The sequence below is a fragment of the Oncorhynchus mykiss genome, chromosome 25 (genome assembly GCF_057628025.1).
Source record: "Oncorhynchus mykiss isolate SJ-2025 chromosome 25, ASM5762802v1, whole genome shotgun sequence".
NCBI classification, from domain to species: Eukaryota; Metazoa; Chordata; class Actinopteri; order Salmoniformes; family Salmonidae; genus Oncorhynchus; species Oncorhynchus mykiss.
The window spans coordinates 41654692-41668302 of record NC_143046.1 but is presented as its reverse complement, the minus strand read 5'-3'; the positions used below and the strand labels follow the sequence as shown (position 1 = coordinate 41668302).

At 40.2% G+C, this 13611-nt stretch overlaps 1 protein-coding gene across 3 annotated transcripts; it reads right to left on the bottom strand.

The window, feature by feature from the left end:
- Positions 1 to 636: 636 nt before the first annotated feature.
- Positions 637 to 13358, bottom strand: lamp2 (lysosomal-associated membrane protein 2). Of its 3 annotated transcripts, none has more exons than XM_021584205.3 (9): positions 13258 to 13358; positions 10933 to 11048; positions 9247 to 9457; positions 8966 to 9127; positions 7343 to 7536; positions 7026 to 7145; positions 6819 to 6873; positions 6443 to 6613; positions 637 to 6180 (listed from the first exon to the last, which is right to left on the bottom strand). In XM_021584205.3, the coding sequence occupies exons 1-9, from the start codon at positions 13301 to 13303 to the stop codon at positions 6041 to 6043; spliced, it is 1215 nt and encodes a 404-aa protein (XP_021439880.3). In that variant the 5' UTR covers positions 13304 to 13358; the 3' UTR covers positions 637 to 6040. The 3 variants fall into 3 exon arrangements, with proteins under 3 accessions (XP_021439880.3, XP_021439878.3, XP_021439879.3); XM_021584203.3 differs by having other exon boundaries at positions 637 to 2918; XM_021584204.3 differs by having other exon boundaries at positions 637 to 2289.
- Between the last annotated feature and the right edge of the window lie 253 nt (positions 13359 to 13611).

Here is a 13611-nt window from a genome sequence, read left to right as displayed (position 1 = left end):
AGATCTGTGCCTTGACACAATCCTGTCTTGGAGCTCTGCAGACAATTTCTTCGACCTCATGGCTTGATTTTTGCTCTGACATCCACGGTCAACTGTGGGACCTTATATAGACAGGTTTGTGCCTTTCCACATCATGTCCAATCAATTGAATTTACCACAGGTGGACTCCAATCTCAAGAATCGTCAATGGATGAACAGGATGCACCGGAGGTCAAGTTCAAGTCTCATAGCAAAAGGGCTGAATAGTTACGTAAATAAGGCATTTCAGTTTATTTGCAATACACTTGCAAAACGTTCTAATACCCTGTTTTTGCTTTGTCATTATGGGGTATTGCGTGTAGATTAAGGTCATTTTTATTTAAGAGGGGTCTGAATACTTACTGAATGCACAGGGAGTCATTGAAGAGGTAACATTCATGACGCCATTATGCTATTCGAGATTATACAGTCATGACCCTGACCAAAGTCTCATCTTTGGGCCTGAATATTGCAGTTTTTTTTTGCCTAACACTGCCAGTTTTACAACTGTATACACAGAGATAATGCCAGTCACGAGTGATGTCCTTGTGGTTCAACAAGCGCAATAAAAAGGAAAGGAGAACACCAACGGTGGTTAATGAAATAGGAGTCAGCAAATTGCTACAAAACAGGAAAGCAACTTTATTTAAACGTTTCCCTCAACTTTAGTTCAACGAGCTTACATAATTTCACAATCGTCATGAGATAAGAGACAGACTTGGTTATGAGGGGAATAGTAGTGCAACAAAAAGGCACAAAACCCCATCTTAGAGGCAAACTTAACCAGGATCAGTATAATCATAAGTATTGGTACAAAACAGAAGTTCACACCGAATAATGAGCATGATACAAGAAAAGTAAGGAAATAGCATCCTTGGTCAAAACACACTGAATTCATTTTACTGTTTTTCAAAAAAAAAAAAAATGTGGCTGTTAATTTACCTGCTCTGAGATGGGGAGGTTCAGAAAGGAGTTTCCTTCCTGTCCAGGCTTTGGTCATAAAATCATTTTGGTCAATTCTTATACTTCCTATTATGAGGCCTGGGTCGCATTCAGAAGGATACGCGGTAGCAAAAAGGGTTGCAACAGAATGTTTCTATTGTTTAGGCAGTACCTCACGGTTTATAAAGTTTCAAAACATTCTCCCTACTGAACATGACGCAGTTCTTGTTGTAGATTTCTTAACTGGGCCATTTCTGATACCAGACCCAAGACTATACCATCATCCTCCTTTCCGAGGGGACTTTGTAACATTAGTGAAAATACAAACATCAAAATGACATTTATGCAACTGCTCCAAATGCTGGTTAGTAGCTATGTGTCTTTGTAAAGTTAGTGTCCCTTTCATTGGGTCATGGCTAGAAAGGAATACAATTTCCTAACCTTAACCTAATTCTCCTAACCTGCCATGAAAAGTCAAATCTGACAAAAGCTGTATCCAGTCTAGTCAAAACCCTTTTATTGTACTACGACTAAGAGAAATAAGTGCAGGGGGTACAATCACAATTAAGAATCTGCTAATTTAATGAGGGAATTCATAAAAATAAATGGCATTTTCTAATTCTGCAAAGATTTACCAATGGATACTTAGATATAACATTGGCTCTAAATTTCAATGCGCTTTCAATATTTTCTCAGTATAATTTGACATCTCTATTCATCAAAAATGAACATTCATTCTATACAAGAGAGCAATTAAAATGTACACAAATATAATACAGGATATCAACAGAACAGTGTGAGAAAACAGCCTCATTCATATGAACCTCTGGGAACAAACAACTGATGCCCTGTTATTAAGAGGAGCCATGATACTCCATGCAATTTACATCCAAACACACTTGGTGTAAAACCACTGATCATTTTGACATGTTTTGTTGCTTGATGACTTAAGTCATACGAAAAGGACTTTCAAAGGAACTGTTGGGTGGGGTGAGAAGTAGGGTAGGTGTGTGAAAAGGGAATTTGCTGAGGGTAACATCAAGGAAAGACCCATGGGAAATGGAAAGAAACATTTGGATGCCATAGAAGAAGCTTTGGGGATGGGGAGGCAACAGGGAACATGTTGTGAGGGGCTTGGAGGATATGAGGGAATGGGTAGAGGCAAAAGCAGCTGTGATTGGTTGGATTATACAGACTGGTAGCCAGTGCGACTCTTCCTCCGGCCAATCAGGTAAGAGATAAGCACAAGGATGATTAGGAAGCTGAGGGCCACGCCCACAGCAATGGGCACCAGAAAGCTCAAATCAGAGTCCATGAAGCACTCCACGGCTGCCACAGAGAAGAGACAGAGAAGAAGGGTTAGCAATTATAGCATGCTAGTGATTAGTCAGCAGAAAAGACCAGAGTTAAGAGGAGAGAAGAAACAGGATTTGGTTAAGTCCTTCACAGACATGGAATAAATTAGATTTTTTTTAAAAGCAGCAAGTTCAGAACCAAGACATATTCATCAGGGTCCGTCAGAGCATGGGCATTAATTGCAATTAGGAAAACATTTGGTCATCAGCCATCTATAGTCAACCATGTGATGAGGAATATAAGATGTGTCAATCAAAATCAATAAATTCTAATTACACACACAGCTGTTACATGCCATCGTTAACACAGCCGCTTCTCCAAGTCATTGTTTCATGAGAAAGAGCTTTCCATCCGGTGAATTTCACCATTAAGTAAACTCTGCACAGTATATTAGTCAAATTAAATCAACAATTATCCAGATGACCGAAGTTATAGCCTCAGCATAGTGAAGATAATTTAGAAGTGCTCATAGCCAGTGCCCTGGTTTCGCTTTCTTCCAATGAAATAGGCAACCAACACAATGAGGACCAGTAAAGTCAAGGCAACCCCGACCGCTATAGGAACAAGCCAGCTCTCTGTCGTATCGTCTTGGCAATCCTCCGCTGGATGACAGTAAAGAAAGTGGGCACGGGGGGGTTGCAGGGTGGAAGAAAGGTAAAACATCAAAATGGTGAATGCATGGTCAATCATAGACACTTCTCAGTCAAGAATAGTTGGAAAACAAAGGAGGGATTTACTAAAATGTCCGGGGGACCAATAATATTGTAAAATATTACAAATGGTCCACGCCAGTTTATGCACAATTTCCATTCCCATTTATTGCAGCTAAAAGCCTATTGAAAAGGAATTCAAAAATTAACATTGTTCACCGCCACAGAAGAAAATAATGTACACCGAGTTTAAACATTATGAACACCTTGCTTTTCCATGACAGACTGACCAGGTGAATCCAGATTAAAAGTATGATCCTTATTGATGTCACTTGTTAAATCCACTTCAAATCAACCAGTGTAGACGAAAGAGGAGACCGGTTAAGTAAGTATTTTAGCCTTGCGACATCGATTGTGTATGTGTGCCATTCAGTGGGTGAAAGGGAATGACAAAATTGTGTGGGAAGCATTGGAGTCAACATGGAGTCAACATGGAGTCAACATGGAGTCAACATGGAGTCAACATGGAGTCAACATGGAGTCAACATGGAGTCAACATGGAGTCAACATGGAGTCAACATGGAGTCAACATGGAGTCAACATGGAGTCAACATGGAGTCAACATGGAGTCAACATGGAGTCAACATGGAGTCAACATGGAGTCAACATGGAGTCAACATGGAGTCAACATGGGCCAGCATCCCGGTTGAACGCTTTCGACACCTTGTTGAGTCAGCCCAGACGAATTGAGGCCGTTCTAAAGTAACAAATATTAGGAAGGTGTTCAGCGTATCTTAATTTGAAGAATGGGTCTGTCCTGTAATTGGGATTTCCCGTTTCTTAACATGCTGCTTTATGAATACATAAACTAGGAGAGAAAAAAAATACGAGCCAAATAATCCGATTCATTAATGTAAATGTAATCAAACGTGATTGAATCTCAAAATGGAGCTGCTTTGTTGAGCAAGGCACAAAATTGTCACAATCATAACATTTGATCATGTCAAGTGAATGAAAATTGGGTATAGTAAATGTTTTCAAAATTGTATTTTAGAATTGATTGTTGACGTGGTGAAGAAAAAAAATACAATTTTAAAACCAAAGTAACAAACAGAATTTGTACAAAAGCAGTCAATTTTCCAAGACAACACACTGGAATGTAAAAGCAATAATCAATAATATATTTGAAAAGGAAAAAAAAGCAGATCATTCACATATACAGCATCTTAAATGTTTTGGGGTTGACTGATTGATCAACAGAAATTAAAGGCGGCAATCAAATTTCTTCATGTCTCATGCAGACCATCTCACTACGACAAAGCGATACACAGCAACTACCCATTTTCACCTGTCCTAACAGTACGACAATATACACATGTACTGCAAATCCTGTGGACAATCATCCTTTCTCCTACTCGATCGATTGGTGCAACTTACAAGCGGTCAACTAGGCAGGGTTAGAGTCAATTCCATTTCATTTAAGTCAATTCAGGAAGTAAGCTGAACTTATAATTCAAATTTTCCTCATGAAAAAGCTGTGAGGCAAATTGGAATTAGAATTTATTAATTGAAATGGAATAGACCCCAGCCGTGGTCACAAGTGCCCCCTTACTAAGTGGCAGCTTTCGGGAGCAACACCACAGCAACAGCTATAATATACACAGGTGTAACATTGCAGCACACATTTTCAATTTATGTCAAACTTACTGAACAATTAAGTGCATTTAAAATGTATTTTAAAAAAAGAATCACCACCATCTGCGAAGAACAGGTTTGAATGACCGCAAATAATCAGATCTATCCCGTTTTTAAACCTAACGCCAACATGTAATGACAGGAGGGGTTTTGTGTTACCTTTCTTTTCAGGTTTGTCTTTTACATCCTCAAACTAGGCATGGACTTTTCAAAGTTAATTAAACACTTGGTAGATTTCACACTACACAATGTGAGCCAGTCAGTCAAAGTCAGAGACAGACTGACATTGGTGGCAACCATACGTCAAGTATTGCTGTGCGTGAATATAAATGACGGAGGCCTTGTTTTGTCAAATCAACTTAGAGACGGAACTATATGCCAGCAATACCACCTTTTCTTTTTACCCGAGTTGCGGCCACACATTTCAGTCAAAAAGTCACATTTCCAAATTCAAACTAATGACCGACTAGTGGATGATCAGTAACGAGCTGAAAGAGCAAGGAGCGCAAAGCAGCAGACCTTGATCCTGGTTAGTTCATAAAATAGTTCCTGAGCCAAATCAACAAAGCTACTCAATGATGTCTCATTGAGCAGCGAGGCAAATGTGAAATGTTCAAGTCAGTCAAAATGGTGCACTGCTACGATGAGTTGTGAGGATGAATAAAACCACAAAAGAAAGGTTGAATGAAAATACACAAATTCAATAAGAACATAAACAAAAAAAAGATATGCCAAAGGGAGGGAGGGAGCAAGTGCATGATTCAGAGTGAAAAGGGCACAGCCCCCAATAGTCACAGCTCCTCGTGAAAATGTGCAAACTGTAGCACAAGGACTTTAACTGGTGTTTCTATGAAATGTGCTACTTCATAAAAAGCATCCCTACCCTGAATGAGAATCCTCCGGCAAGTAATGTCAGATGGGTCAGGTGCAATCACTGAGAATGTTCAATAAATAAGGCCTTTACTGGTTCCAAAGGTTTCAAAAAATTGCACAGAGGTCAAATAATCATGCACTTGCTCCTTTACAACAGAAAAAAAAGATAAAGCAAATCAAACAAAACGGAAATCAAACAAATAAACGGGGTATGACAGTCGAACCTGGTCCCGGAGAGCATTTTGAGTCTTCAGGTTTACCTGAATAAAGCTGCTCAAGTCTACACCTAAGCAAAGCTAGACTAAGCTCAAGTCTAAGAGCAGCTCTTAAGAGTGGCTGAAGTAAGGAGGTGACAGTCTGACTATTCCAGTTGTACAAGTCAGTCGTCAATTGAAAGACTGCACTGAGACAGCCATCCAGGACCAGGCTTTGGGACCGCCACCCCACACAAGGATCAACCTGTGTTCTTGATTAATTATCACAGATTCATGATCACAGATTGCTTTTTAGAGGGTCTGATATCCCACATAGGTCTTCCTACGACCAATCACGTAAGCAATCACTACAATGAGAATCAAGCCAGCCAGGGCGGCACCAACAATGATAGGGATTAAGATGCTGGTGTCATCCAGTGAACATTCATGGGCTGCAGACGAGAGAATCAATGAGCACAACTTGGAACATCTTCTCATGATCATTTGGATGTTAACCTTTTTAGGGCAGAAGCATGGCATGACCTCAAATACTTACCTGTTTCACCAAACTGGACATGTAACCTATTCTACTGAAGCCCATAATGGTTATTACAGTCCATGTCTCAGTTTCAAGCATGTTAGCTGCATTTGGCTTTAGCGTACCACTAACATAAGGGTAATGACGCAAAGTCACCATCTCAGGAAGACACCTACCTGTAGCGAATTCGCCTTTGTTGACTTCAAAGGGCTGGACGCGAAGCTCGAACGTGTAGAGAGTGAGCGTGTCGGTGACGTTTAAGGTCTGCTCCTTGTTGCACATGTAGGAGCTGCCTACCGCCGCCGCCCAAATGGACATGTTGGTATTGACTGCAACGACGGGAGCCCCTAGACATAACACACAGAGTGAGCAATGTTCTAATATGCATTGCATGTACTGTGCAGGTGCTGAGTGTGTAATGTATACTGTTTATTACAAAGCTGCACTGTTTCGAAGAAAAATGGCACCCCGGGGAGAATAAAGTTGTCCCTAATTGGATGTTAGGATAGGATCTTGGTTTCTGAAGGGGGTTTGTAGTGCATTGCTGCTTACCAGTGGCTGGTATCACTGTGACATTCAGAGCGTGCAGTTGGAACTTCTTGCCGTCCTGTAACGTGCAAGGAAACACTTATCAGTTTGACTGAAACAGACCCTACTCTGTATTTGTCCAACTGTCTACATGCTAAATGCAGCCAACCAGGATAATACCGGACTTGGTTTCAGATTTTTTTTTTTACGTGTCTGGCTTCATCGCCTTACGTTGCTGAACGTGAACATGATGGTGATTGTATCCGATGTCAACATGAGATCGCTGCTGTTGGCCCTACAGGCTCCGCCCACTTCAGTCATATTGGGCACCAGGTTGATGGTCTCCTCTTTCTAATAAAGAGGAAAACACAGGTCGGTAAACAACACTAACATACTAGCAACAAAGACCTTTCTTCATAGACAAGAAAATCATGTTCTCTGACAAACATATCTGAAAATGTTCAATTGAACAGACTATTGCATGCTAAAATAAGAAACATCAAAAGTAAGGGCCTATTTTACAATCGCTATCCTACTTGTATACATACGTCTCCATGCTTGTAGCCGATCTGTAGGCCGAAGGTGGCCATCAGGCAGGCTGTGCTGTTGACGTCGGTTGCGATGCTGTACTTTCCAGTAGTGGGCGTGGGCAGTGTAGGGGTAGAAGTGGGGGCAGCTGTGGTGGAAACGGTCGTGGTGGGCGCCACAGTGGTGGAGGTCATGTCAGCGGAGCATATGGTGTCTATGTAGGGAAAACAGAGAACCTATTAAGTTCAGAGAACCAACAGGGTTGGGATCAACTGCATTTCAGGAAGTAAACTGAATTTCAGTTCACTTCCTGAATTGACCCTTATTAATTGGAATTGACCACAACCCTGGAGAAAACAGTAAAATAGTTTGACATACAGTGCATTTGGAAAGTATTCAGACCCCTTAACTTTTCCCACATTTTGTTACGTCACAGCCTTATTCAAAAATGAAAAAGCAAAAACAGTTAAGACAATTTTGCAAATATCACATAAGTATTCAGACCCTTACTAAGTACTTTGTTGATGCACCTTTGGCAGCAATTACAGCCTCGAGTCTTCTTGGGTATGACAAGCCAAGACACATGTATTTGGGGAGTTTATCCCACTGTTCTCTGCAGATCCTCTCAAGCTCTGTCCGGTTGGATAGGGAGCGCCGCTGCACAGCTATTTTCAGGCTGGACCAATCAAGGACATTCAGAAACTTGTCCCGAAGCCATCAAACCAGATTTCCTCCAAACGTGACGCTTGGCATTCAGGCCAAAGAGTTCAATCTTGGTTTCATTAGACCAGATAATCTTGTTTCTCATGTTCTGAGAGTCCTTTAGGTGCATCTTGGCAAACTCCAAGCGGGCTGTCATGTGCCTTTTACTGAGGAGTGGATTCCATCTGGCCACTCTAGGCTTGATTGGTGGAGTGCTGCAGAGATGGTTGTCATTCTTGAAGGTTCTCCCATCTCCACAGAAGAACTCTGGAGCTGTCAGTGACCATCAGGTTCTTGATCATCTCCCTGACCAATGCCCTTCTCCCCCGATTGCTCAGTTAGAGCTGGCTGCCTAGACTAGGAAGTCTTGGTGGTTCCAATCTTCTTTCATTTAAGAATGATGGAGGCCACTGCGTTCTTGGGAACCTTCAATGCTGCAGACATTTTTTGTACCCTTCCCCAGATCTGTGCTTCGACACAATCCTGTCTCGGGGATCTACGGACAATTCCCTCGACCTCACGGCTTGGTTTTCGCTTTGACATGCACTGTCAACTGTGGAACCGTATATAGACAGGCGTGTGCCTTTCCAAATCATGCCCAATCAATTGAATTTACCACAGGTGGACTCCAATTAAGTTTTAGAAACATCAAGGATGATCAATGGAAACAGGATGCACCTGAGCTCAATTTCGAGTCTCATAGCAAAGGGTCTGAATACTTAGGTAAATATGGTATCTGTTTTTTATTTTTTTTAATACATTTCCAAAAACCTGTTTTCGCTTTGTCATTATTTTGTTTAGACTGACGAGGGAAAAATTATTTAATCTATTTTAGAATTAACAAAATGTGGAAAAAGTCAAGGAGACTGAATATTTTCCAAATGCACTGTGTGATTGTGGCACAGTTGATCTTACAATGGCCTGATGCTCGTACTACCTACCGGTGTCACTTTTGCTGCCGTTAATCACAAACGCCTGTAGAGCAACATCATACAGTGTCTGAATGACAGACTCTACTGTCCGGACATCTGCACTCTTGCAGGAGTAGTAGGTGTCCACACTCACGTTGGTGATAATTGACTTTACTGTCACAGACTTGGTTTCTAAAAGCAAGAAGGATTGTCAAATATCAGCATGTGTCATATCAACAACAATACTAAATGTGTATATCGTGAATTAACAGTATCATGACATCATAACTATGTAGTCACTAGTTCGTTACCTTTTGATGTAGAGTTGGGGAAGACGCTTGAGTCATTGAGATTGTAGGAGAAGACAATGGTATCTACTTGGTAGGTTTTGTTCTTTTTAGTGAAATCCACTGTCCAACTGTGCCCATCTCCAAAACTGAGTTTCAATGTCGATGTTGTGTTATCACAGGCGCTCCCTTCAGTTGTCACATTTTCAGGCAGTACCAAAATAACAGTTTCACTCTGAAAGAGGACAAATATATTGGACAGTCATTAAAATATAGATTCCCTTTTATCATTTCCCGCCAAGTACTTCCCCAGGAACAGTGCCATTTCGCATCATGACAAAATAGTACAGTAGACATAACATAACAGTGTGTCCATTATAATGATGGATTAGCAGGGGGGGGGAAATTTATATTTCATATTCTGCGACAAAGGGTGGGTCTAATCCTGATTGGTTAAAACCGGCTTCCATCCGGTGTCTATTTCACAAGTTACCTCTGGCCAAATCTATGAAGGTAAAATGTCTATTTATTCTGTTCCATCTGACTGCGCAATCCAATGTCTCATCAGCCCAGCCAAGCAATTTATAGACTTGATCTCTACTATAAAAAGCATAGACATAATCTAACATTTCTTTTAAACTAACAGTTTTCAACAGAGATTTGTATAAATCCTGCTATCCTTCTCTCCGTCATTTGCAACATTGTTTCAATATTCAAATTCAATCCATCTGTCTCATAGTAATTAACGTTTCGTGAGTAGGGACGAGACAGACAGGCAGCATTTTTCAGCCGGTCTAAATTATGAATCAGCTGGCATCATTTTTATGGATATATACAAAGATATGTCAACCGAAAATGGGTAAAACGAAATGAAGTGCAGCTAGTTTGCAGTCTTCCCAGCTTCAGTTGGAAGTGATTGTAGTAGCTGTGTTGTTGGCTGGTTCCTATGAACAACGGTGTCTTGACAGGTAAGCAAATTTTCCATGCCAGGCAAAACCGCACCTCATTAGCTCATTGTTATGGATGTATCCAAATAAATGTCAATAGAAAACCGCTTATACAAATACTTCGCAGTTATTCTAGCTGCTTTTTTAAATGACTAAGTTAGCTGTAGTTGGCTAGCTAGCAAGCAAGCGATAAGAATGTTGCCAGCCAGTATGGCAATGGAACATTTAGAATGAACGACTGGGTCGGGTCCATAAACACAGAACAAAAAGACTGAACGACTCTCTAGCAACCGAACTGATAGAACAAACGACCAGCCGGCTTGGGTAGCAACCCTAGATTTGTGCCGGGACTATATCTTGTGGAAGGATGAAATAGTATGAGTATGCCAGTCATTATTTTAATACATTGCTAACCCGGCCCTCAACATCATCTCGAGCCTAACAACATGCCAATATATCCTCCAAACACCGGCTCCGAGGGCATTTTCACTTAATTATGCTTTTTTATTGCTAGGGACAATAACTTTGACAAACCCTGGTGTAACAAGACAAGCCATGACAATTACAGGATAAACCGCTGAACAGACAGAAGACTTTTCCTTGCAGTTACTCCCTCTTGTCCCCTCTGTGATTACATTAAGAACTATATTTGTCAAAGTAGACACTCAACTCAACTTAAGCAGAGTGACAAATCATATCAAGAGTTATTTATAGGCCTATGTATATTACCATGCAGAAAAACATTTAAAGAGTAAATACACACCTTATTTACACCAACTTCATATGCGACTGAGAAGTTGACCATCAAATTGGCGTAGAGGCATAATTTGTTATCCGTGTTGTTGACTGACACTTCAGTCCCATGTGATAGATGGAGTTCTGAAATAAAAATTAACAGCAATTTTCTTGATATGTTATGAGGCAGAATTTTGGGGGACTCCTGAAAACAAACTCAATTTCAATAAATTCACAGTAAACACACAGCATAGGTAGCCTAGTTTTGGTCATGTTCTACTTGCCTTTACAAGTACCCCAAATATTTAAATTATTGTAAAACTCAGTGAGGAACACACCATATGCTAACAATTTCCAAACCTTCATTGTTGTGAAAGTGTTCATCATCTGAGCAATCTCACATGGAACTAAATGGGCCCGGTTTCCAGATTGCGACGGAAATTAGGTTTACAATTGTTTTAAAGAGGCATTGTTCCTACCACGTAGAGAGAATGTTTGAAGTGTTAATCTTATCTTAACATTAGAATTACCCCACAAAACTGATGACAGATCAGCTCCTAGAACGATATTAGCCCCTATGGCTGCAAATATTGAAGTGGCGTATTATGCTTAGGCTTCCCAACAATAATGCACCAAATTATAGATTGGGCATTTCATTGCACACATGTTACACCATCATGAAATACATTGAGGCAAAATAATTACAGACAGTAGCCTATTGGAAAAATAGAACTCAATTGATTTTTTTAGAAAACATTTATTTCACCATTATTTAACTAGGCAAGTCAGTTTAATGGAGTCATCTCAGTTTTTATTTGAAGTATATTTTCATCCTTTACTTGATTGTAACAATTTGGCAACTTTGTATTTGCAGTCAATTTCATTCTGAAGATAGAAGCAAAATATTTATCTGACTGCTGATATGTTTAGCAAAGATATTCTATGAACAAAGTGACATGGAAGGGCAAAAAAGCTCTAACTACGCACTAAGCTGTTCTAGTGGTCTGAGGCAGTCAGTTAATAACAAGAGTTTCCAAATGCAACTTTAGTACGGGTTATTTTGGGAAACAGCTGAGATGTAACGATGCTCCTACAAAAGGTTCTAACAATGAACTAAGCCTGAAGATGCTTTTGTAAAACTGGCCCTGGTAGGTTATCACCAGTGACCCTGTGTCCCGTCACCCTGAGTGACTTGATATCAGAGGCCTTAGCTTGCAACAGAGCACTGGGGCCATTTCTCAACTGAAAACATTCTAATGAAAATTGAAAAAATTGGAAGAGGGGGAGAAAAAAAAACTTGAAGGATTCTGACTTGAATATCAAATGAGTCCTGGCAACACCATGGCAGGAGGCCAAAACCTATCCAGGCTATAAAAAAAGACATGCTCATGGCTCAATGTGCAAATTCCTTCTATCAATCATAACAAGGGGATTGGTTTATAGACAGCAACTGCTATAGCAATCACTTCGGTTACTGTGCAGGTTTAAAATGTTACTGCAGCTGTTTTACAATTAAATAACAAAAGGTCAATCAGCAGATACTTGGTCACGAGACAACTTCCTGATCAACGCGCAAAGCCATATATCATAAATAAGATACAGCTAACGTTACTGAAGTGAGAATCCTTAACGTAAATTTAGCTGAGATTTTGGATTGAACTGGATTTACAACAGTATAGTAACGCTAACGTTATCTAGCTAGTACATTACATATTGATACCTAAGAAAATGTGTGACTGGTAGCTAACGTTACTTAGCAAACTACGAGTTGTGAGCCTATTTCAGTCATCTAACATGTTAGACATGTTCCAAATGAACAGGGCGAATGAAGCTGGTCGATGTTGTCGTTACCGACACATAAGGACGATATTGCTAGCTAAGCCAAATGAAAGACAATGCCAAACATTACTTGGTGTTTAAGAGACTGCTGTTATTTTCCCTGTACACCCAGAAGTCCTTTCTGTAACATGACCTGTCAACTAAGACAGATATTAAAACCACAACGAACGTTAGCTAGCTAATTTAGCATGACAGGTCAACAGTGCCATAAACTTAATGTCTTAGATTATTTGGTCTTTGATTGCCGGTAAAGTTGGGTGAAATTTACATGAATAAGTCTTTACTTTTAATTTGTTGAGTTAAACTTAGCTACAGCTAATGTTTGATAGAAAACTAGCTAACTAGCCTAGCTAGCTACTGGCGCAGCAAATAAATAACGTAGTTGGCTCAAGCAATATGGCTGAAGATAGGCCTGCCGCCCGAAGTGACGGAGCACCTTAAGTTTCCTCTTATGTATTACAATATTACCCAACGATGACACAAAACAATATTTCGTTCATTTCTGTAAACATACCATATCCCAGAGCGAGGAACAAAATCAAAAACGCACAGCGAAACATGATGACTTGGTAGCCAAAAGACCTGTTCAGGAAGCGCCAACAGCTTACGACTTCAGCTACCTTCCAAGTGCAGCTCGAGAGCATCCGCTCGTCAACAATACAAAAAAAAAGAAAGTACTTCCGGGTCACGGAATTTCGGGAACAATAAAAGTCCCCCGCGTAATAGTAAAAAAATAGTGTCCTTAGTCTGTATTTATCTATGATATATGAAAAATAATTTTCTAAACATTAACTATGATAAATATTTGTTCATATTTAAGTGAAATGTGCATTAAATGTGGGTTTAAAAAAACTTGTTCCAAGGTCAA

Coding starts and splice junctions, on each gene's coding strand:
- lamp2 (XM_021584203.3), bottom strand. CDS start 13,303: ATGTTTCGCTGTGCGTTTTTGATTTTGTTCCTCGCTCTGGGATATG. Junction 9,458..10,932: donor ATGAAGTTGGTGTAAATAAG/GTGTGTATTTAC, acceptor GTCCTCTTTCAG/AGTGAAACTGTTATTTTGGT. Junction 6,874..7,025: donor TCATGTTCACGTTCAGCAAC/GTAAGGCGATGA, acceptor TGCACGTTACAG/GACGGCAAGAAGTTCCAACT.